The sequence below is a fragment of the Nicotiana sylvestris genome, chromosome 1, assembly GCF_000393655.2.
Source record: "Nicotiana sylvestris chromosome 1, ASM39365v2, whole genome shotgun sequence".
NCBI classification, from domain to species: Eukaryota; Viridiplantae; Streptophyta; class Magnoliopsida; order Solanales; family Solanaceae; genus Nicotiana; species Nicotiana sylvestris.
This window is the reverse complement of record NC_091057.1, coordinates 39,322,874-39,344,499: the sequence shown is the minus strand read 5'-3', so window position 1 is coordinate 39,344,499 and position 21,626 is coordinate 39,322,874. Positions and strand designations below refer to the sequence as shown.

The following is a 21,626-nucleotide window of genomic DNA, read 5'->3' as shown; positions in this document are numbered from 1 at the left end:
GTCTGTGCGCGAGCTTTTGATGGTATCAAGCGAGACACAATAAGGGAAATCTATTTGATTTTGACCATTGGCCCTGTGGATTTCGAAGTGACGTTCTAGGTTCTGGACATGGATACTTCATATAACTTTCTCCTAGGAAGACCATTGATTCACGCTGCAGGAGCTTTACCCTCCACTCTTCATCAAATGGTCAAATTTGAGTATGAAAACCAAAAAATTGTTGTACACGGGGAGGATGAACAGTCCATTTACAGGGATCCTTCAGTCCTGTGTCTCGAAGCTAGAGAAGGAAGTGAGCACATTGTCTATCAAGCCTTTGAAATTATGGTCGTCGACCAATGCAAAGAAGGGACCCCGTTCCCTCAACCTTTCCTATCTAATGAATCGGTCATGGTCGCTGGTGAAATGATTAAACATGGGTACAAGCCCGGAAAAGGGGCTTAGGGTATCTCTACAAGGCATCACAGAGTCCATCACATCGACTGCAAATGAGAAGTTCTTCGACATAGGTTTCCAGGCTACAAATGCCGATATAAGATGGGCTGATTAGCTCAAAAAAATGGATGGGTCCTGCCCCAGCCCATTCTGCATCTCGCCAAGTTATTTGTTAAACCAAGTATGTAGAAGAAGAAGAAGAAGAAGAAGAAGAAGAGGCCTTCAAGGCCGAAGAGATTTGAGGATATTTGTGAAGCCATGAAGCAAATGTTGTGCGAGTCCCACATGGTCCAGCCGGGTGAAGGCACGAGCACTGCTGAGGTGCTGTACATGAGACCAAATCCTAAGCTTCAGAATTAGAAGGCTACCCCATTCCCTATCAGGCAGGAATCCCGGTAGTCCAGTCTTGCCATCTTTTCTACATTACGAGTTATTTCAGGGTGTAACTTGAATGTTTTTAGTTTATTGTGTTTTGATTTTGATGTAAACCCTCTTATCTTCAATTCAATGAAATGAAATCAATATTTCATCATCAATGGATGTCTCCTTTTTCTTTATTCTAATTTTGCTATTTTTTTTATCTTCTTCTTTTCAGTTCTAATAATGCAGACTTAAATAACATGACATGCTTGCGGACTTCATGCCCAGATCCTAAAATGTTGTCTCACTATGAAATAATGAATCAAGAACCAGAATATGACGAAGATGAGGCTTTTAGGGAAATAAATCGAGAATTGGAACAATTTGAGAATAAGCCTAAGCCAAACGTAAATAAAACCGTGCTAGTTAATTTGGGTAGTCCAGAAGAGGTTCAGAAAACCATGATAAGCATTCACGCCGATGAAAGAACTAGAGATGCATTGATCCAACTATTGTTTGAATTCAAAGACGTATTTGCATGGTCCTATAATGATATGCTAGGGCTGAGTGTCGATTTGGTGGTACATAAATTGCCAACTTATCCTGGTTATCCACCTGTCCAACAAAAGTAGAGAAAGTTTAAAACGGACATTAGTGATAAGATCGAAGAAGAAGTCACCAAACAATTGAAAGCTGGTCTGATTTGAGTGGTCTGATACACCACATGGTTGGCTAACGTGGTCCCAGTGCGAAGAAAGATGGGAAAACCCGAGTGTATGTTGATTATCGGGATTTGAAAAAAGCAAGCCCTAAGGACAACTTCCCATTGCCAAACATTCACATTCTCGTTGACAACTGTGCCAAACATGAGATATAGTCTTTCGTGGATTGTTATACTGGGTATCACCAGGTTCTGATGGATGAAGAAGACGCATAAAAGACGGCATTCATCACACCTTGGGGCACTTACTGTTACATGGTCATGCCATTTGGTTTGAAAAATGCCGGGGTGACCTACATGAGAGCTATGACTGCCATCTTCCATGACATGTTACGCTAGGAAATTGAGGTGTATGTGGATGCTATGATCATTAAATCCAGAACGCAGGAAGACCATGTGCGAGATCTGAGAAAGTTCATTGAGCGCCTGTACAGGTATGACTTGAAATTGAACCCAGCTAAATGTGCATTTGGAGTTCCATCTGGAAAGCGTATGGGGTTTATAGTCAGTCGGAGGGGTATTGAGTTAGATCCAACAAAGATAAAGTCTGTTCAGGATTTGCCACCTCCGAGAACCAAGAAAGAGGTCATGAGTTTGCTAGGAAGATTGAATTACATAAGTAGATTCATCGCTCAGCTCATTACCACTTGCGAGCCCATATTCAAACTGTTAAAGAAAGATGATGCGATCAAATGGACAGAAGAGTGTCAAGAAGCTTTTGATAAAATCAAAGAATATCTGTCAAATCCGCCTGTGTTGGTTCCACCCGAGCCAGGGAGACCTTTGTTCTTGTACCTGACAATCTTGGAAAATTCTTTCGGTTGTGTCCTCGGGCAATATGATGTGACCAGGAAGAGAGAGCAATCCATATACTACTTGAGCAAGAAGTTCACCAGTTATGAAGCCAAATATACTTTGTTGGAAAGAAATTGCTGCGCTCTAACTTGGGTCGCCCAGAAGCTCAGACATTATCTTTTGGCCTACACCACATATCTCATAACCAGAATGGATCCTCTGAAGTACATATTCTAGAAACCAATGCCTACGGGAAGGTTAGCAAAATGACAAATCCTGCTCACTGAGTTCGACATTGTCTGTCACCGCACGGTGATAAAAGCTCAAGCCTTGGCGGATCATCTAACTGAGAACCCGGTTGATGATTAATACCAACCCCTAAGTACTTACTTTCCGGACGAGGAAGTAAATTTAGTTGAAGTAATTCCAGAGGACTCCCATGGTTGAAAAATGTTCTTTGATGGAGCTGTAAATGAAAAAGGTGTCGGGATCTGGGCAATATTGATTTCACCCACTGGTGAGCATTATCCGGCCACAGCCTGGCTTTGTTTCTTCTGTATGAACAACACTGCCGAGTATGAAGCTTGCATTATGGGCATGAACATGGCAGTTGATCTGGATGTTGAGGAATTGTTAATCATGGGAGATTCTAATTTAATTATCTGGCAAGCTCAAGACGAGTGGGAAACTCGAGATATCAAACTCATCCCATACAGACAACATGTTGAATATCTCAGCAAATGGTTCAAGTCCATCGAATTCAGGTATATTCCTCGATTCCACAATGGGTTAGCTGATGCACTAGCTACTTTGGCCTCAATGCTACCGTATCCTGGCAATGTCCATATTGACCCGCTGGAAATCCAAATTCGAGAAAGGCATGGTTATTGTAATGCAATTGAAATAGAACCAGATGTTCATCCATGGTATCATGATATCAAAAGATTTTTGAAAACAAAGGAATATCCCGAGCAGGCCAGTGGAGATCAAAAGAGAAATATCAGAAGGCTTGCAAGCAGTTTCTTTTTGAGCGGAGAGGTCTTGTACAAAAGCTCTAGATTTGAATCTTTTGAGGTGCGTAGATGCCCTAGAAGCTGGAAAGATCATGAATAAAGTGCATTCGGGAGTATGTGGGCCCCATATGAATGGATATGTCCTTGCAAAGAAAATCCTGCGGGCAGGTTATTATTGGATGACCATGGAAAATAATTGCTTCAGTTTTGTTCGAAAGTGCCATCAATGTCAGATATGCGGTAACCTGATTCATGCACCGCCTTTAGAGTTGCATCATATATCAACACCTTGGTCGTTCATTGCCTGGGGTATGGATGTCATTGGGCCAATCGAGCCGAAAACTTCAAATGGGCACAGATTCATCCTGGTTACCATTGATTATTTCACAAAGTGGGTTGAAGCAGTTTCTTTTTCTTGCCCTTCCTGAGCCGAGGGTCTATTGGAAATAGCCTCTCTACCTGCATTAGGTAGGGGTAAGGTCTGCATACAAACTACCCTCCCCAGACCCCACCAGTTGGGATCATACTGGGTTTTTTGTTGTTGTTGTTGTTGTTGGTTTGAAGCAGTCACTTTCAAAGCCGTCACAAAGAAAGCGGTGGTAGACTTCGTGCATTCTAACATTATTTGTCATTTTGGTATTCCCAAAACAATCATTACAGAAGATGCTGCAAATATGAACAACCACTTGATGAGGGAGGTATGCGAACAATTTAAGATTACGCATCGGAATTCTACCCCTTATCGGCCCAAAGCTAATGGCGATGTTGAAGCTGCAAACAAGAATATCAAGAAGATCCTCAGGAAAATGGTTCAAAGTTCTAGACAATGGCATGAAAGGCTGCCTTTTGCATTATTGGAATATTGCACAACCGTGCACACATCAGTTGGGGCCACGCCTTACTTATTGGTTTATGACACTAAAGCCGTAATACCTACAGAAGTTAAAATTCCCTCTCTTCGAATCATTGTTGTAGCTGAGATCGAGGATGATGAATGGATCAAGGGCAACTCGTTCTAAGGCGTATTCTCCCGCATCATGAAGAAGAAGAAGGAAAATTTTCTCCAAATTAGAAATGTCCTTATAATATAAGAAGAGTGTTGCCAAGGGGAGTGTTGTATTTGGGAGACATTGACGGAAATGATCCCGAGACAACCGTTAATACAGATGCAGTCAAAAAGTATTACATTTGACCTTCACGCAACTCTAACATGCTCCGATTGGGATGGCGAAAGCTTTCATTCTCGCTACCCTAACACTACCAACCCTTGCAAACCCTTTGAGCCAGTTCCCTTTCTTTGATTACCCTTTTCGGAACCTGGAAGTTATCATGAAAAAAAAAGATGAAAAAAACAAAAAAAATCAAAAACAAAGTTTCTTGAACTACATTCGACTTGATTCAAAAAGGATACGTAGGCAGCCTCTCTCTAGGGTTTAGCCATACCAAAACAAGAATCCACATTTCCCTAAAGTTGAAACCCAGGCAGAAGTTACAATGATTCGGCAATGGTTTCGCTTGAAAGGTTCCAAAGTTGTAATTCAATCCAAATTCCTTCAACCCAAATCCTTTTCAAGTCTTTCCGATTGATCGGCAAAGATGTTCAACATGGAGGATACAATTACTTGGATCTGATACAAAAAAATGAGAGAAATAAAATAAGAGGGTCTTATTGGTGAAAACCCTCATGGGCACCGTAAGGCGATGTTAAGAAGAGAAATTAAAATGAGAGAGTCTTGTTAGTAAAAACTCACAAAGTGCACTATAAGGTGACGATGAGAAGAAAAATGAGAGAGGTCAGCTGGTAAAAACCCGCAAAGGGCACCACTGATCGAAGAGAGGATCCTCACAGCCATCGGCATCGACAGAGTCCTGGCAAGGTTTCTCGATTTTGAGGCATAAGTTGTGATAAATTTCTAAGAGTTGGACGGTTCACACAGATCAGACATCCAATCCAAAAGGCATGTCATGTTCATTAAAGTCCACATGCGCTCTAAATAAGTCCGTCTTTCTTTTCCCTGAAAGGGATACCTCTTGTCTAAATTCATTTATCCATTTCATTGTTTGCTTTTCTTTAAATCCCTTTCGGTCTAACTCTGTTTCGTGACTAAGACAAAAAAAGGATGGCAAGACTAATTTACAGGATTATCGCTTGATACGAGCTAATATGCAAAAAAAGGCACCCAGCCTCAGCAGGGGCATCAAGTCGACTCCGACTGGCCATGGTGGTTGATGCTTCAAAATCAAAAACTATTAAAAGAGGAAATTCAAATTCAAATGCCCACAAATACAAAATAAAGTTGAAAAGGTTAAGTCCCACGTGACTGACCATCATGGCAAAGTATGGAAAAGCCAGAGGTTCTCCAAGGTTAGAAATGCAATCGGTATTCAGGAAACAACTAGTTACAATTGAAAGGGCCGAGATCAAGTGACTGAAATGATCAAGGCCACAAAACCAACCACTGTTTCAAACTGAAAATTGTTCTTTGTTTGAAAAACAGAAATCGGGTGCAATCCAAAGCAACTTGGCAAGAAGCAGGTGCAACCAAAAGAAACCGCGCGGAGACTAAAATAGCTCTGCTGCAACAACGACTCCAAAAAAAGGGGGAGGGAAATTCTTCTTCAAATTCTTTCCTGCATTTTACTCATTCTCTTAATAAAAAATTGAAAAGAAAGAAAATTCAAAATCATGGTAGTATAGGGTCTCCAATCCCTAGTTGCATTTTCCAACATAGCGTCTCTAATCCCTAGTTGATCTTTATTTTAGACATAGGTACTCCACTCCCTATGTTGATGATCTTTAGACATATGGTCTCTACTCCCTAGTCACTTTTCCAACATAGGGTCTCCACTCCCTAGTTGCTGCTTTTTAGACATAGGGTCTTCACTCCCTAGTCGCTTTTTCAACATAGGGTCTCCACTCCCTAGTCGCTTTTCCGACATAGGGTTTCCACTCCCTAGTTGATGCTTTTATTTTAGACATAGGGTCTCCACTCCCTAGTCACTTTTCCAGTATAGAGTCTCCACTCCCTAGTTGATGCTTTTATTTTAGACATAGGGTCTCCACTCCCTAGTCGATTTTATTTTAGACATAGGGTCTCCACTCTCTAGTCGCTTTTTCCAATATAGGGTCTCTACTCCCTAGTTTATTTCATTTTAGACATAAGGTTTCCATTCTCTAGTATCTGTTTTCTTAGGGTACACCAATCCCGAGCTTGTATTGCTTCAAAAATGAAGTATTATAGAGTTTTATTATCAATAATTCACGAAATTTTCCTAGTGAAAACTAGGGCAGAAAATTTTTGTTCGTTTGTTTTGTTTTGGTGTTGGAGAAGGTTATACCTCGAGGCACAGGATTTGAGAGGACCAAAAGAAGAAGTTTTATTCCAGAATTAAAAAAAAAAAGAGAAGAAAAAGAAAAAGAAGTGAATCCAAAGTGCAAAAGCGGAGAAAAGATATGGACTGCTCAAGACATGACTGAAGTCACAAGCTTTGAATGTCCCGTCTTGATCCGAAAAAAGTCGAAAAAGAATGAACTAGTACCTAAAACTATCAAGCATCAAGATTCAGATCAGAGTCTGCGTGAAGAACCAGCCAAGACTCAAGATCAAGCTTCAGAAGACTTATAGATAGGAATCTTGTAACTCATAGCTGATATGCTTGTTTAGTTTCTTTTTATTTTGATTTGGTGTAATAAGGAGCTCAGCAAGCAGTAACAACAACAACAATAGTGAAATCACAACTTCTCGGTAGTTCCAGCTACTAAAATTTTCAGAACTACACTGACCTTATTCCTTTATAGACAAGGATATGTAGGCAACCTCCGAAGCAAGGTTTGGTCAAACTTTTTCAAAATGCTTCCCATGGAGTGTCCAGTGGGCAAACGTTGCTCGTAATTGCTCACTTTATATTTTCCCGAAAACTCTTCATGTTCTCGAGCAAAGAGGGACAGCTGTGAGCACGTAATTTTGCCCTACAGAAAACGTTCCTACAAAATCCACAAAAAATAGTTTTTTCCTAATTGTTTTTGAATTTATAGAATTTTAGGATTTGATTTTAAATTATTTGTTTGTATTTAGCTGCATTTCCATGCATATTTAATATTTTAAATTTATTGAAAAACCATAAAAATTATTACATTTTAATTTCGTGCTATCTTAGGTTTAATTTGCATTTTAGGAATTAATTACTCTTTAATTTTTTTTAATAATCTATTAGGCAGTGCCTAGGGCTAGTTTTTATATATATAGAAAAATGAAAAATAAATTGTCATGAAGTCCTAAAAAATGAAAGAAATAAAACTTGCGAACTACATAGAACCTATTATCAAAGTTGAGTGAAATTCTCAACAATGATAGCACATGTGATCTAGTGTATCTTTTATAACTAAAAACTAGCCCTTGAGGCCCGTTACATTTGATGTCCAGCTGAAAATTCCTTTTCTTGTTATAATATCCTCTTTCATAAATAGCCACTGCCCATTTCCAATTCTTGCATGCATAACCACCTCGATTGCACTCATAGCCAATGATGATAGAAAATACCTTTTCTTTGCCTTGTATCCTTATATGTTGTGTGATTGCATCCCCATTCGAAAATATGCCAGTCCAATCTGCATAACAATGTAGGCCATGCAAATTCTTGAAAAAATGCATTGTACAAAGAAGTACGAGTACACTATTTTTGATTTTATTTTCACATGCCTTCCGTTGATTATATCTTGATGGCTTTGCATGGAGTTTGTCCTGTGTCATCCTATTATCGTGCCTTATGGATATTGTATCCCAATTTGGATCCAATTTGCCTGATATGAGCTACCAATTGGGCCATAATGAGCTGCCAACTGTGCTACTGCTTTCGCATTGCCAGGTTCCTAGCGAGAATGGGTATCTTGCGTCGCCTGGTTGTTCATGTTGCTCTTGGTCTCCTTGGGCGAGGTGTATAACGAAGGAGAGCAGGCCCCGGACTGTGTGTTGCCTAGTCCATTGCGAAAAGGAGCTTGCGTATTGCTTGGCGTCGCCTGGGCATTTTCTTGCTTGTGGTTGCGCTGCGTGTGATCAATAACAAGGAAGAGCAGGTGACAGAGCGTGCACCGCTAGGTCCAACACGAGATGGGGCTGGAAAAATACCTGGCGTCGCCTGGATGTTGTTATTTGGTAGAATTAATGCATAAAAAATCAAATAAAATATTTTTAATTTTACATGTATTTGTTAGTATATAAATAGATTAATTTTTCTAATTAGAATTGAGTTAGGGTTTAATTAAGATTTTTTAATTAACTTTGTAGAATTTTAAAATTAAAAGAAAAGAAGAAAGAAACAAAGAAAGGGAAATAAAAAAAATATTTGGCCTTGTTCCTAAAGCTGAGCCAATTCCTAATAGCCCAATTGCTTCAACACCCAACCCAACCTCCTACCCGGTCCAACCAGCCCCACTAACTACCAGAATGACCCGGTTTTAGTAACACCCAATCCCAGACGTTGATCATTCTTGATCCAATGGTTTGCAATTGAATCCCCCTCCCCCTTAAAACTGTCCGAATCTCACCCCCGAAACATAAAAAATTATTTCATTTCCCATCTCCCTCACCCCAAACCCAACCCAACCCGCCCTAACATTCCCACAAATCCCCACCGGTGGCGCCATTCTAAACCACCACCAAATGACCCCGTCTTTTCACTAGACAATCACTGTTCTCCCCTCTCTTCAAATTCCATAACCATTTCCCTCAAATCCTTCTAGGTTTTTAAATTTTTAGATCCGAAGTCTCAGAGAAAACCTAGGTTTTACTCATCTTCTATTTTTCTTCAACAAATTCATTCGTTTTGGTTCAAACTTACGTGAGTTGATTGATCTTGACACGAGCAATCGATTCATGTTAGTTTGGTTCATTTTGAAACTCATTGGATTTCGGCCAACTCACCATAGTTTGTTTCATTTCGAAATTCATCGGATTTTGGCCAACTCACCACTGACCGGCCAAAGCTTCATCGGCATTATTTTTCGTCGATTCGCCTCAATCACCGTCTCCTTTAGAATCCAAATCAGTGTATATCTCTTTTCCTTTTTTTTGTTTCTTTTTTCTATTTCAGATTATTTGCTTAGGTGTTAATTTATTTTGATTAAGTTTGTTATTAGTTTGTTTAAGGTCAGTGAAAATAAGATTAATCAGTTAATTACATGTTCATTGGTTTATCACATGTGTTTAGGCTAATTAATTCATTAATTTAGTTAGGTTTAATTGATAAATTATTTCTATTTTGTTTTGAACTTTTTTCCTAATCGTTTGATTATTAGAGGTTTGAATGCCAATTAAGAATCGGGGGGGGGTGAAAGTGGTAATTACACAAACCCTAAAGGGGATAATTGAAACAAAAAATTAGAGAATCTTGTTGAGTTTTTTGGGGAAGTCTCTAGAAGGGATTAAAGTGCAATAAAAACCAGAGATTTGATCAGATTTTAGGTTGAAAAGTGTAAATTCAGAAGTTAAAAGGGCTAAAAATAAGGGGAATATCTGGATAAGATAGCTGTCCCAACAACTGTCCATTTTTTGTTCAAAAAGATGCTTCTTTTCTAAATTTTAGGGACTGCATTCATTAGATGATTCCCTCACCTTTTGCCTATGTAAGAGGCCTCACACTCCCTCACACAACACACGTTAATATTCAAAACCATTCCTCTCAAATACACACACAAAATTTACCTTAGAGTTTCTTTTTATTTTCTTTTACAAGCTTAGTTTCTCTCATACAATTATTTCAGAGGTCTTATTGGGTGCTATTCATCAAAATTCTGATCTTTCTGAAGCTAAATTTTAGCTGAAGTCAAGGTTCATTCTGATTTTGTTCTAGTTGTTTCCTGCTTGCTGCATTTGTTCTTGCTGTTGCTCTTTTTTCTGTTTTTAGAGGCTTATTTTCTATTTTGTTTTGATTCTACTGCTAGGTATGTAAATTTTCATTTATCATTCTCCATCTACTGATATGAGTAACACTTTCTATATTCGTGTCATGTTTATACTTAGCATCTGCTTCATGAATTATGATGCTTGATGGCTTCATTTCTACTACTTGCTGGTTTCTTACTGTTGAAGTATTATGCTGATAGATGTTCTTCACTATAAATCTTTTAAATTCCCTGATTGCCTATGAAATCTTAACAAAAGAAAGAAAGTTTTGAAATCATTTGGATCCTCACTAGTTGTTTCATCTATGTGGATACGTGAGGGACAAGGTGCTAATTTGCAAACAACTTTGTAGCTGCCTTGGTAACTTAAGACTTATTTGAGAGGTCGTAACAGCCAAATGAGCCCAGATCGTGTAGTTGTTTGAAGGCAGTGTAGCTGATACCTTAATTTTGAATGTACTAGAATTGTTAATTGACTTGAGTTCGATAATTTTCCTGGATAATTGTTAATTATAATTGTGTTGATAAAGGACTCCTATTGTTGGTTATCCGCTCATTCTAGGTTCTAAAATGCATATTTTCAATTCTAAATTGGTTGAATCTTCTTTGAATTTCTAAAGATCGGCTTAGTGTGCATTATTTGATAAAGTTTCCAGTTGAATAAGTCATTTGGCTCACCACTGATTTTGTTTCATAAAAGCTGTATTTGGACAGTCATTAGTCAACTCCTTCCTGCTATTTGCTATTTGAATTGGTGCTAATGTTAAAAGATCCCCACCTATACAAAACACTACGTTAGTAATAGAGATTATTTCACTTGCTTCGTTTAGCTATTTCCCCTAACTCGAATGAGCTATAACTAGGCAGACATGAAATTGATAGTGAAAAATAATGGCTTCCAATTTCTTCTTCTTTTTCTTCAATAGAACTTGGTTAAATTAAAAAGGGTTAGACGATTCCCACATGTGTATCTCCATAACATTTGAACCTCATATGCAATCACGAACTTTAGGACAATCAAACCATGAATATCGCAGTTTACTTTGGGCGCGTTTAATAATAAATCGTCATGATTTTGGTACGGTTCCCGTAGCATAGTCATGATACATAATCTCAATTCGGGTGCACATTTCATGTGACTCGACAACAACTTCGAACAATAATAAAAATAAATATATTGTTAACCGCGGGTGCATTTTATATGACGGGATACACAATATGTACAAAAACAAACGAGTGCGCGACATCGCAACTTGTTCAAACAACTTCCATAAATACTAAAAGCGGTTAGTTGAATAATTAAAAGTGTTTAGAATTTAAAAATACACAATAGGTTTAAAATATGTAATAAATCAAATAATCAGGACAATTATTAATAGTTGAGCGACCGTGCTAAAATCACAAAATCTGAAAATGCCTAACACATTCTCCCGGGTTAACAGAATTCCTTACCCGGTCTTCTGGTTTCGTGGACTTTAGAACGGAATCAAATTTCCTTGATTTTGGATTTAAAATAAACTGGTAACTTGGGACACCATAAATTATCCCAAGTGACGACTCTAATTAAATAAATAATCCCATTTCGAATAATATCACTTTATTTAGAAAAACTCCCTATCCCTTCAGAAAAAAGGAGGTGTGACAAGATTAATCCCGATAAGATCAAGGCCATTGAGGACATCACTGTTGTGGACAACCTCAAGGCCGTTGAAAGGTTAACCAGGCACATATCTGCCTTGGGTCAATTCATCTCAAGGTCCTCCGACAAGAGCCATCAGTTCTTCTCACTGTTGAAGAAGAAGAATAACTTCTCATGGACTCCGGAGTTCCAAAAAGCCTTGGAGGAACTCAAGCGGTATCTCTTGAGACCACCTTTTCTTCATACGCCAAAGGCAGACGAACATCTATACCTGTACTTAGCGGTAAGTGGAGTCCTGGTCCGGGAAGAGGATGGTACGCAATATCCAATCTATTATGTTAGAAGGACTCTAGGGAGTCCGAAACTAGATATCCTCACCTGGAGGAATTGACTCTCGCTTTTCAAAGCACCTATAGGAAGCTAAAATCGTACTTTCAATGTCACCCCATATGTGTAACTACTTATCCATTGAGAAAAATAATTCATAAACCCGAGCTCTGAGGACGATTGGCCAAATGGGCCGTGGAGATCAGTAGGTACGATATCGAATATCGGCCCTGGACCTCCATAAAGTCTCAAATTTTGGCAGAATTCGTGGCCGACTTTACGGCAGCCCTAATACCCGAGGTCAAAAGAGAGTTTTTGTTGAACTCGGGGACTTCGTTGGGAATCTGGACCCTCTTTACCGATGATGCCTCGAACACGAAGGGGTTCGGATTAGGCATCATGTTGAAGCCACCGACAAGTAATGTAGTTAGACAATCTATCAGGACTGTTTAATAGCTTAGGGTAGAGGTGATCGAAGCTACGTGTGACTCCCTCTTCATAGTGAACCAAGTCAATGGGATGTTTGAAGTCGGAGAGGAACGAATGCAAAGATACCTGGATAAACTGCAGGTAATGCTACATCGGTTAAAGGAATGGACTTTGCAACAAGTAACTCGGGATCAAAATAGAAAGGCCAATGCTCTTGCTAACTTTGGATTGTCGGTCGATGGCGATGAGTTCAATCGAGAACAGTCGTGCAACTCATGATATCGGTAGTGTAAGAAGGTCGTGCCGAGATAAACTCTACAAGCTTAACCTGGGACTGGAGAACAAATATATGGAGCATCTAAAGACCAAAAAATTTCCCTCGGATCCTAAATAGTCGAGGGCTCTGTGCACAAAGGCGGCTCGGTTCAGCTTGTCCGAAGACGGTACCCTATTCATGAGAACATTTGATGGCCCACTCGCAACATGTCTAGGACCGGGGGATACCGAGTATGTTATGAGGTAAGTCCACGAAGGCACCAGTAGAAATCATTCGTGATAACAACTAGGTTGGGAATCCAAATTAGAGTAAGAATTTGAAAAGTAAATGCGGAAGCAATAACAACAAGGAATTGAACAACTAGAACTAAAGAGATGAAAATAAAGGATATGGGAAGATGTCAAGCTAAAGAATTCCAAAACAAGATCATTAGACTTCAAGTGCAAATGAAGAAGTTATTAATTGGGAGGAAGAGCTCAAGGATAAAGGATGTGAATTGGCTAGGTGATAGCATCAAGGACAAGGATATAGTTTTGGAAGCTCCAAGGCCATATACAAGATCTCAAGCTAAAGAGTTGCAAACTAAGGTTGCTAGGCTTCAATGACAAATAAAGAAGCTTTTAATTGTAGAGGAAGAGCTCAAGCCCAAAGGAGATGAATTGTCCAAGTTTTACAATTATTTGGTAGTCCAAATTAAAGTCCAAGAGGAGGAAGATTGGGTTACCAAATCAGCCCTTGAAGTCCACCAATAAGGCTCAAAATGACCTTAAAAGAGGTCCAAAAGGGGGTGTTTCAAAAGGAGCCCAATTGGAGTCCAAACCAATGGCCCAAACTAATAGTTTTAAGGCCCAAATCTGCCCCAAAAGGATTTGGCCGCCCCCCACTTAATTTTGATGGCTTTTGTTACCCCTTAGGAGCCACCTACCTAAGTTTGATGGCTATTGTGACCCCTAGCAGCCCCCTACCTAATTTAGATGACTTTTTAGCAACCCCCTACATTATTTTAAGTGCTTTTAACTCCTATAAATAAGGAGTTCTTCTCATTCATAAGACACAACATTTATTGATTAAGTATATCATACTTTGAGAGTTCTTTTGAACCTTTGTTACTTGTGCTTTGAGATTTATCTTTCAACCTTTACTAGTTCTTAGTTCAAGGTAGTAAGATTACTTCTCTTTTATGATATCTTTGATTCCTTTGTGGTATTCTTAGAAGGCGATTAATACTAGTTATTAATTATTGTCTCAAGTTACTCGTAAAGTGGTCAAGATCCGAATCTATTATTTTGATTTGCTTTTTAAGTAAAGGCGTTTGATTTCTTCTATAAATCAAGACGTTGTTACTTTGATCTTGTCAAGGCTATAGAACTTGCGTTCTTGGAAGTTCTTGGAATTCTTTCCTTGAATTCTTCCCATATCCTTTTTTTCATCTCTTTAATTCTAGTTGTTCAATTCCTTGTTGTTATTGCTTCCGCATTTATTTTTCAAATTCTTACTCTAATTTGGATTCCCGACCTAGTTGTTATCAAGTGGTATCACAACGGTTTTATCAATATTTCGTTCTTGGTAAGTCTTGGGATTTCTTGAATACTAAGACCAAAGAAAAGAAAAGAAAGAAATTTTTTTTAAAAAAAAACGAAAATCAGTTTTTAGAACAAAAAATAGAATTACATGCTCTCCGGGATATTTCTTTTGTATCTAATTTGTTACCAAAAATTAACAAAAGAAACAAGAAGAGGGGATCCTAGATTTTCTTACTCTTTCTAATCTAAACATATAATCCTTTCCTTTTTGTTCGCGTCATGTTTCAACCGAGCCTAATAGTTCTAGGATTTATTTTTTCTTTCATTAGTTCCCCAAAAATCTGAATTTTACTACTAAGAACTTCATACGAGTTGGTTTAACTATAAATCTACAAAGTATTTTGTTCAAAGGTTATTTCGAGAGAAAAAAAAGAAGGGTAAAGTGTGTGAGAGAACAATTGAAAAAAAAAACAAAGAAGCCAAATTTGAGAGATACATATTTCATTTAATCTATGTCAAGATATCTCAAATAGGTAGTTGCAGTGGAAGGAGTAGATCTATGACTCAACAACTTGAAAGGTTGATATTACAATATATCGAATGGAAAGAAGACAATGGTAAAGTTATTTTTCAAACAAGAGCTAAAGTGATGTCTACAATTTATACCCTTAGAATTGACAAAGCATTTAACTATAACTTAATTAGCACTTATATGGTTGAGAAATTGAACTTGCCTTGTGTTGAACATATTGATCCCTACATGTTGAAAGGAGTAAAGGTAGATAAAAGAGTGTTATTACCATTCTCTATTGGAAGGTATGAGGATGTGATTTGGTGTGATGTCATTCCCATGAATCGTTTTCATATCTTGTTGGGAAGGCCATGGAATATCTATAGAAGTGCTTCATATAGTATCGAAAAAAATAGATACTCTTTTGAGGTTAATGGGAAGAAACTCAGTCTTGGACCTTTGACTCCCTCACAAATTTGTGCAGATGAAAAGATTGTTAAAAAGAATATGGAAAAATACGAGAGAGAAAAGAATGAGAGGAGTAAGGGAGTGCATGTTGACATTCCAAGAGAGGAAAAAGGAGAGGTTGTCTTGAGTAAAAAGAGTGGGATGTCAAGTGAGGTAAACAATGATCTTGAGAAAAAAGAAAAGAGAGAAAGCAATAAGAGAAACAAAGTTTGTAAGGTAGAGAGAGAGAAACAAGAGAGATTGAGTGAAGGAAAAGAACTCTTTAGTGAGAGAAAAGAGGCTAAGGGTGAGGAAAACATTAGTCTTGCGATAAAAGCCAAAGAGAGTGTAAGCAAGAAAAACGTTTCTTTACTTCCTAACCCATTAACTCTTTCTTGTTTTAGTTCTTGTGATTTTGTGCAGCCACGTGATGAAATACCTTTTGAAAGGAGTGGTGAGGCGCAAGAGATGGTGGCAAAAGATCCAATTGGATTCCAACATAAATTCGGCAATATCAATTCTTGTTGGATGGTGGAAGACAAAAGCTTGATTAAATTCTTTGTTATTAAACCTTTTGACTATTTCGATTCTTATTTACAGGGTTATGACATGGAGTTGCCTAAAAGCATTGCTAAGGTGGAGCCATTGCATAAAAGAATACAAGGTGATGATGTTCCATTGGTAAATAAGTCCAAGTATGGTATGTATAATTGGTTTATTTGCATTCTTGGTCTTTCTAGAACACCTAAGGTATTTTTGGAGGTAATGAATTACACTCTTATTTCTTATATTGGTGACTTTATAATTTTTGTAGATGATGATATTTTGATGCACATCAAGTCATTAACTATAATATCTAAGTTAATGTGTAAGAGTAATTCGCTTCCTTTTGAAATTGTGTATGACATAGATGATTACTTATTCCAACTTGGTGGAAAGAGGCATGGAATTTCTGTGAAGAGGCTTGCAAATGAGTTAAATATTTCTTCTTATCTTATTCAAGTGGCTAATGAGTTTTCATGTGCTAAAGAATGTGATCTTTGTTATGTGATGGGGAGTCATTCTTCAAGTCATGTTCATTGTAAGATTGTAAAAGTATTTGTTTCTAGTAAAGAGGATATGCATGATTGTTGTAATACTGGTGATCAAATACTCTTTCATGTAGAGGAATCCATGAGATTTGTAATTGTAGTTAGTAGTCTATATCATGAATGTATCTTGTTTGATAAATGTGGTAAAGGTACTTATATTAAATGGATGTGTAGTCACTCTTTTATAATTTATTTATCATGTATACTCATGCACTGCCGTACTGACAAGATCGAATTGCAAGTTCCATTGCATGATGCATCTAAGAGAGGTTTTTATTGTATTAATCTAGGCAGACATAAATTTTATTGGGATGATGATGTCCATATGCTTTATAAGGGAGTATTTATACCTATTAGGATTGATTGGGTTAAATGGACACATATTCACAATCTTATTTTATTCCTACTATTTTTTCAGATTAGTGGATACCATTTACTAGTGCGTGTTTTCTTTTTCTTGCAAGGTCGAAATTCGAGGACGAATTTTCTTCAAGAAGAGGGGAATGATAGCATCCTAGGAAGCTCAACTCTATTCAAGGATAGGGATGAAGCTTTTGAATCTCAAAGATGGCCTTTAATAAGATGTCAAGCTAAAGAATTACAAAACAAGATCATTAGACTTCAAGTGCAAATGAAGAAGTTATTAATTGGGAGGAAGAGCTCAACGATAAAGGATGTGAATTGGCTAGGTGATAACATCAAGGACAAGGATAGAGTTTTGGAAGCTCCAAGGCCATATACAAGATCTCAAGCTAAAGAGTTGCAAACTAAGGTTGCTAGACTTCAATGGCAAATAAAGAAGCTTTTAATTGTAGAGGAAGAGCTCAAGCCCAAAGGAGATGAATTGTCCAAGTTTTACAATTATTTGGTAGTCCAAATTGAAGTCCAAGAGGAGGAAGATTGGGTTACCAAATCAGCCCTTGAAGTCCACCAATAGGGCTCAAAATGACCTTAAAAGAGGTCCAAAAGGGGGTGTTTCAAAAGGAGCCCAATTGGAGTCCAAACCAATGGCCCAAACTAATAGTTTTAAGGCCCAAATCTTCCCCAAAAGGATTTGGCCGCCCCCCACTTAATTTTGATGGCGTTTGTTACCCCTTAGGAGCCACTTACCTAAGTTTGATGGCTATTGTGACCCCTAGCAGCCCCCTACCTAATTTAGATGACTTTTTAGCAACCCCCTACATTATTTTAAGTACTTTTAACTCCTATAAATAAGGAGTTCTCTCATTCATAAGACACTACATTTATTGATTAAGTATATCATACTTTGAGAGTTCTTTTGAACTTTATTACTTGTGCTTTGAGATTTATCTTTCAACCTTTACTAGTTCTTAGTTCAAGGTAGTAAGATTACTTCTCTTTTATGATATCTTTGATTCCTTTGTGGTATTCTTAGAAGGCGATTAATACTAGTTATTAATTGTTGTCTCAAGTTACTCGTAAAGTGGTCAAGATCCGAATCTATTGTTTTGATTTGCTTTTTAAGTAAAGGCGTTTGATTTCTTCCATAAATCAAGACGTTGTTACTTTGATCTTGTCAAGGCTATAGAACTTGCGTTCTTGGAAGTTCTTGGAATTCTTTCCTTGAATTCTTCCCATATCCTTTATTTTCATCTCTTTAATTCTAGTTGTTCAATTCCTTGTTGTTATTGCTTCCGCATTTACTTCTCAAATTCTTACTCTAATTTGGATTCCCGACCTAGTTGTTATCAAGTGGTATCAGAGCGGTTTTATCAAGATTTCGTTCTTGGTAAGTCTTGGGATTTCTTGAATACTAAGAGCAAAGAAAAGAAAAGAAAAAAAATTAAAAAAAACGAAAATCAGTTTTTAGAACAAAAAATAGAATTGCGTGCTCTCCGGGATATTTCTTTTGTATCTAATTTGTTACCAAAAATTAACAAAAGAAACAAGAAGAGTGGATCCTATATTTTCTTACTCTTTCTAATCTAAATAAATAATCCTTTCCTTTTTGTTCGCGTCATGTTTCAACAGAGCCTAATAGTTCTAGGATTTGTTTTTTCTTTCATTAGTTCCCCAAAAATCTAAATTTTACTACTAAGAACTTCATACGAGTTGGTTTAACTATAAATATACAAAGTATTTTGGTCAAAGGTTATTTCGAGAGAAAAAAAAAGGGTAAAGTGTGTGAGAGAACAATTGAAAAAAAAACAAAGAAGCCAAATTTGAGAGATACATATTTCATTTAATCTATGTCAAGATATCTCAAATAAATAGTTGCAGTGGAAGGAGTAGATCTATGACTCAACAACTTGAAAGGTTGATATTACAATATATCGAATGGAAAGAAGACAATGGTAAAGTTATTTTTCAAACAAGAGCTAAAGTGATGTCTACAATTTATACCCTTAGAATTGACAAAGCATTTAACTATAACTTAATTAGCACTTATATGGTTGAGAAATTGAACTTGCCTTGTGTTGAACATATTGATCCCTACATGTTGAAAGGAGTAAAGGTAGATAAAAGAGTGTTATTACCATTCTCTATTGGAAGGTATGAGGATGTGATTTGGTGTGATGTCATTCCCATGAATCGTTTTCATATCTTGTTGGGAAGGCCATGGAATATCTATAGAAGTGCTTCATATAGTATCGAAAAAAATAGATACTCTTTTGAGGTTAATGGGAAGAAACTCAGTCTTGGACCTTTGACTCCCTCACAAATTTGTGCAGATGAAAAGATTGTTAAAAAGAATATGGAAAAATACGAGAGAGAAAAGAATGAGAGGAGTAAGGGAGTGCATGTTGACATTCCAAGAGAGGAAAAAGGAGAGGTTGTCTTGAGTAAAAAGAGTGGGATGTCAAGTGAGGTAAACAATGATCTTGAGAAAAAAGAAAAGAGAGAAAGCAATAAGAGAAACAAAGTTTGTAAGGTAGAGAGAGAGAAACAAGAGAGATTGAGTGAAGGAAAAGAACTCTTTAGTGAGAGAAAAGAGGCTAAGGGTGAGGAAAACATTAGTCTTGCGATAAAAGCCAAAGAGAGTGTAAGCAAGAAAAACGTTTCTTTACTTCCTAACCCATTAACTCTTTCTTGTTTTAGTTCTTGTGATTTTGTGCAGCCACGTGATGAAATACCTTTTGAAAGGAGTGGTGAGGCGCAAGAGATGGTGGCAAAAGATCCAATTGGATTCCAACATAAATTCGGCAATATCAATTCTTGTTGGATGGTGGAAGACAAAAGCTTGATTAAATTCTTTGTTATTAAACCTTTTGACTATTTCGATTCTTATTTACAGGGTTATGACATGGAGTTGCCTAAAAGCATTGCTAAGGTGGAGCCATTGCATAAAAGAATACAAGGTGATGATGTTCCATTGGTAAATAAGTCCAAGTATGGTATGTATAATTGGTTTATTTGCATTCTTGGTCTTTCTAGAACACCTAAGGTATTTTTGGAGGTAATGAATTACACTCTTATTTCTTATATTGGTGACTTTATAATTTTTGTAGATGATGATATTTTGATGCACATCAAGTCATTAACTATAATATCTAAGTTAATGTGTAAGAGTAATTCGCTTCCTTTTGAAATTGTGTATGACATAGATGATTACTTATTCCAACTTGGTGGAAAGAGGCATGGAATTTCTGTGAAGAGGCTTGCAAATGAGTTAAATATTTCTTCTTATCTTATTCAAGTGGCTAATGAGTTTTCATGTGCTAAAGTGTTAGAATGTGATCTTTGTTATGTGATGGGGAGTCATTCTTCAAGTCATGTTCATTGTAAGCTTGTAAAAGTATTTGTTTCTAGTAAAGAGGATATGCATGATTGTTGTAATACTGGTGATCAAATACTCTTTCATGTAGAGGAATCCATGAGATTTGTAATTGTAGTTAGTAGTCTATATCATGAATGTATCTTGTTTGATAAATGTGGTAAAGGTACTTATATTAAATGGATGTGTAGTCACTCTTTTATAATTTATTTGTCATGTATACTCATGGACTGCCGTACTGACAAGATCGAATTGCAAGTTCCATTGCATGGTGCATCTAAGAGAGGTTTTTATTGTATTAATCTAGGCAGACATAAATTTTATTGGGATGATGATGTCCATATGCTTTATAAGGGAGTATTTATACCTATTAGGATTGATTGGGTTAAATGGACACATTGTCACAATCTTATTTTATTCCTACTATTTTTTTCAGATTAGTGGATACCATTTACTAGTGCGTGTTTTCTTTTTCTTGCAAGGTCGAAATTCGAGGACGAATTTTCTTCAAGAAGAGGGGAATGATAGCATCCTAGGAAGCTCAACTCTATTCAAGGACAGGGATGAAGCTTTTGAATATCAAAGATGGCCTTTAATAAGATGTCAAGCTAAAGAATTACAAAACAAGATCATTAGACTTCAAGTGCAAATGAAGAAGTTATTAATTGGGAGGAAGAGCTCAAGGATAAAGGATGTGAATTGGCTAGGTGATAGCATCAAGGACAAGGATAGAGTTTTGGAAGCTCCAAGGCCATATACAAGATCTCAAGCTAAAGAGTTGCAAACTAAGGTTGCTAGACTTCAATGGCAAATAAAGAAGCTTTTAATTGTAGAGGAAGAGCTCAAGCCCAAAGGAGATGAATTGTCCAAGTTTTACAATTATTTGGTAGTCCAAATTGAAGTCCAAGAGGAGGAAGATTGGGTTACCAAATCAGCCCTTGAAGTCCACCAATAGGGCTCAAAATGACCTTAAAAGAGGTCCAAAAGGGGGTGTTTCAAAAGGAGCCCAATTGGAGTCCAAACCAATGGCCCAAACTAATAGTTTTAAGGCCCAAATCTGCCCCAAAAGGATTTGGCCGCCCCCCACTTAATTTTGATGGCTTTTGTTACCCCTTAGGAGCCACCTACCTAAGTTTGATGGCTATTGTGACCCCTAGCAGCCCCCTACCTAATTTAGATGACTTTTTAGCAACCCCCTACATTATTTTAAGTGCTTTTAACTCCTATAAATAAGGAGTTCTTCTCATTCATAAGACACAACATTTATTGATTAAGTATATCATACTTTGAGAGTTCTTTTGAACCTTTGTTACTTGTGCTTTGAGATTTATCTTTCAACCTTTACTAGTTCTTAGTTCAAGGTAGTAAGATTACTTCTCTTTTATGATATCTTTGATTCCTTTGTGGTATTCTTAGAAGGC

At 37.3% G+C, this 21,626-nt stretch overlaps 1 protein-coding gene across 1 annotated transcript; it reads left to right on the top strand.

Moving 5' to 3' along the window:
- Positions 1-2,761: 2,761 nt before the first annotated feature.
- Positions 2,762-3,424, top strand: LOC138869048 (uncharacterized). Its single transcript, XM_070146638.1, has one exon. It carries the CDS (start codon positions 2,762-2,764, stop codon positions 3,422-3,424), a length of 663 nt encoding a protein of 220 aa, XP_070002739.1.
- The last annotated feature ends 18,202 nt before the right edge of the window (positions 3,425-21,626 follow it).

Coding starts and splice junctions, on each gene's coding strand:
- LOC138869048 (XM_070146638.1), top strand. CDS start 2,762: ATGTTCTTTGATGGAGCTGTAAATGAAAAAGGTGTCGGGATCTGGGCA.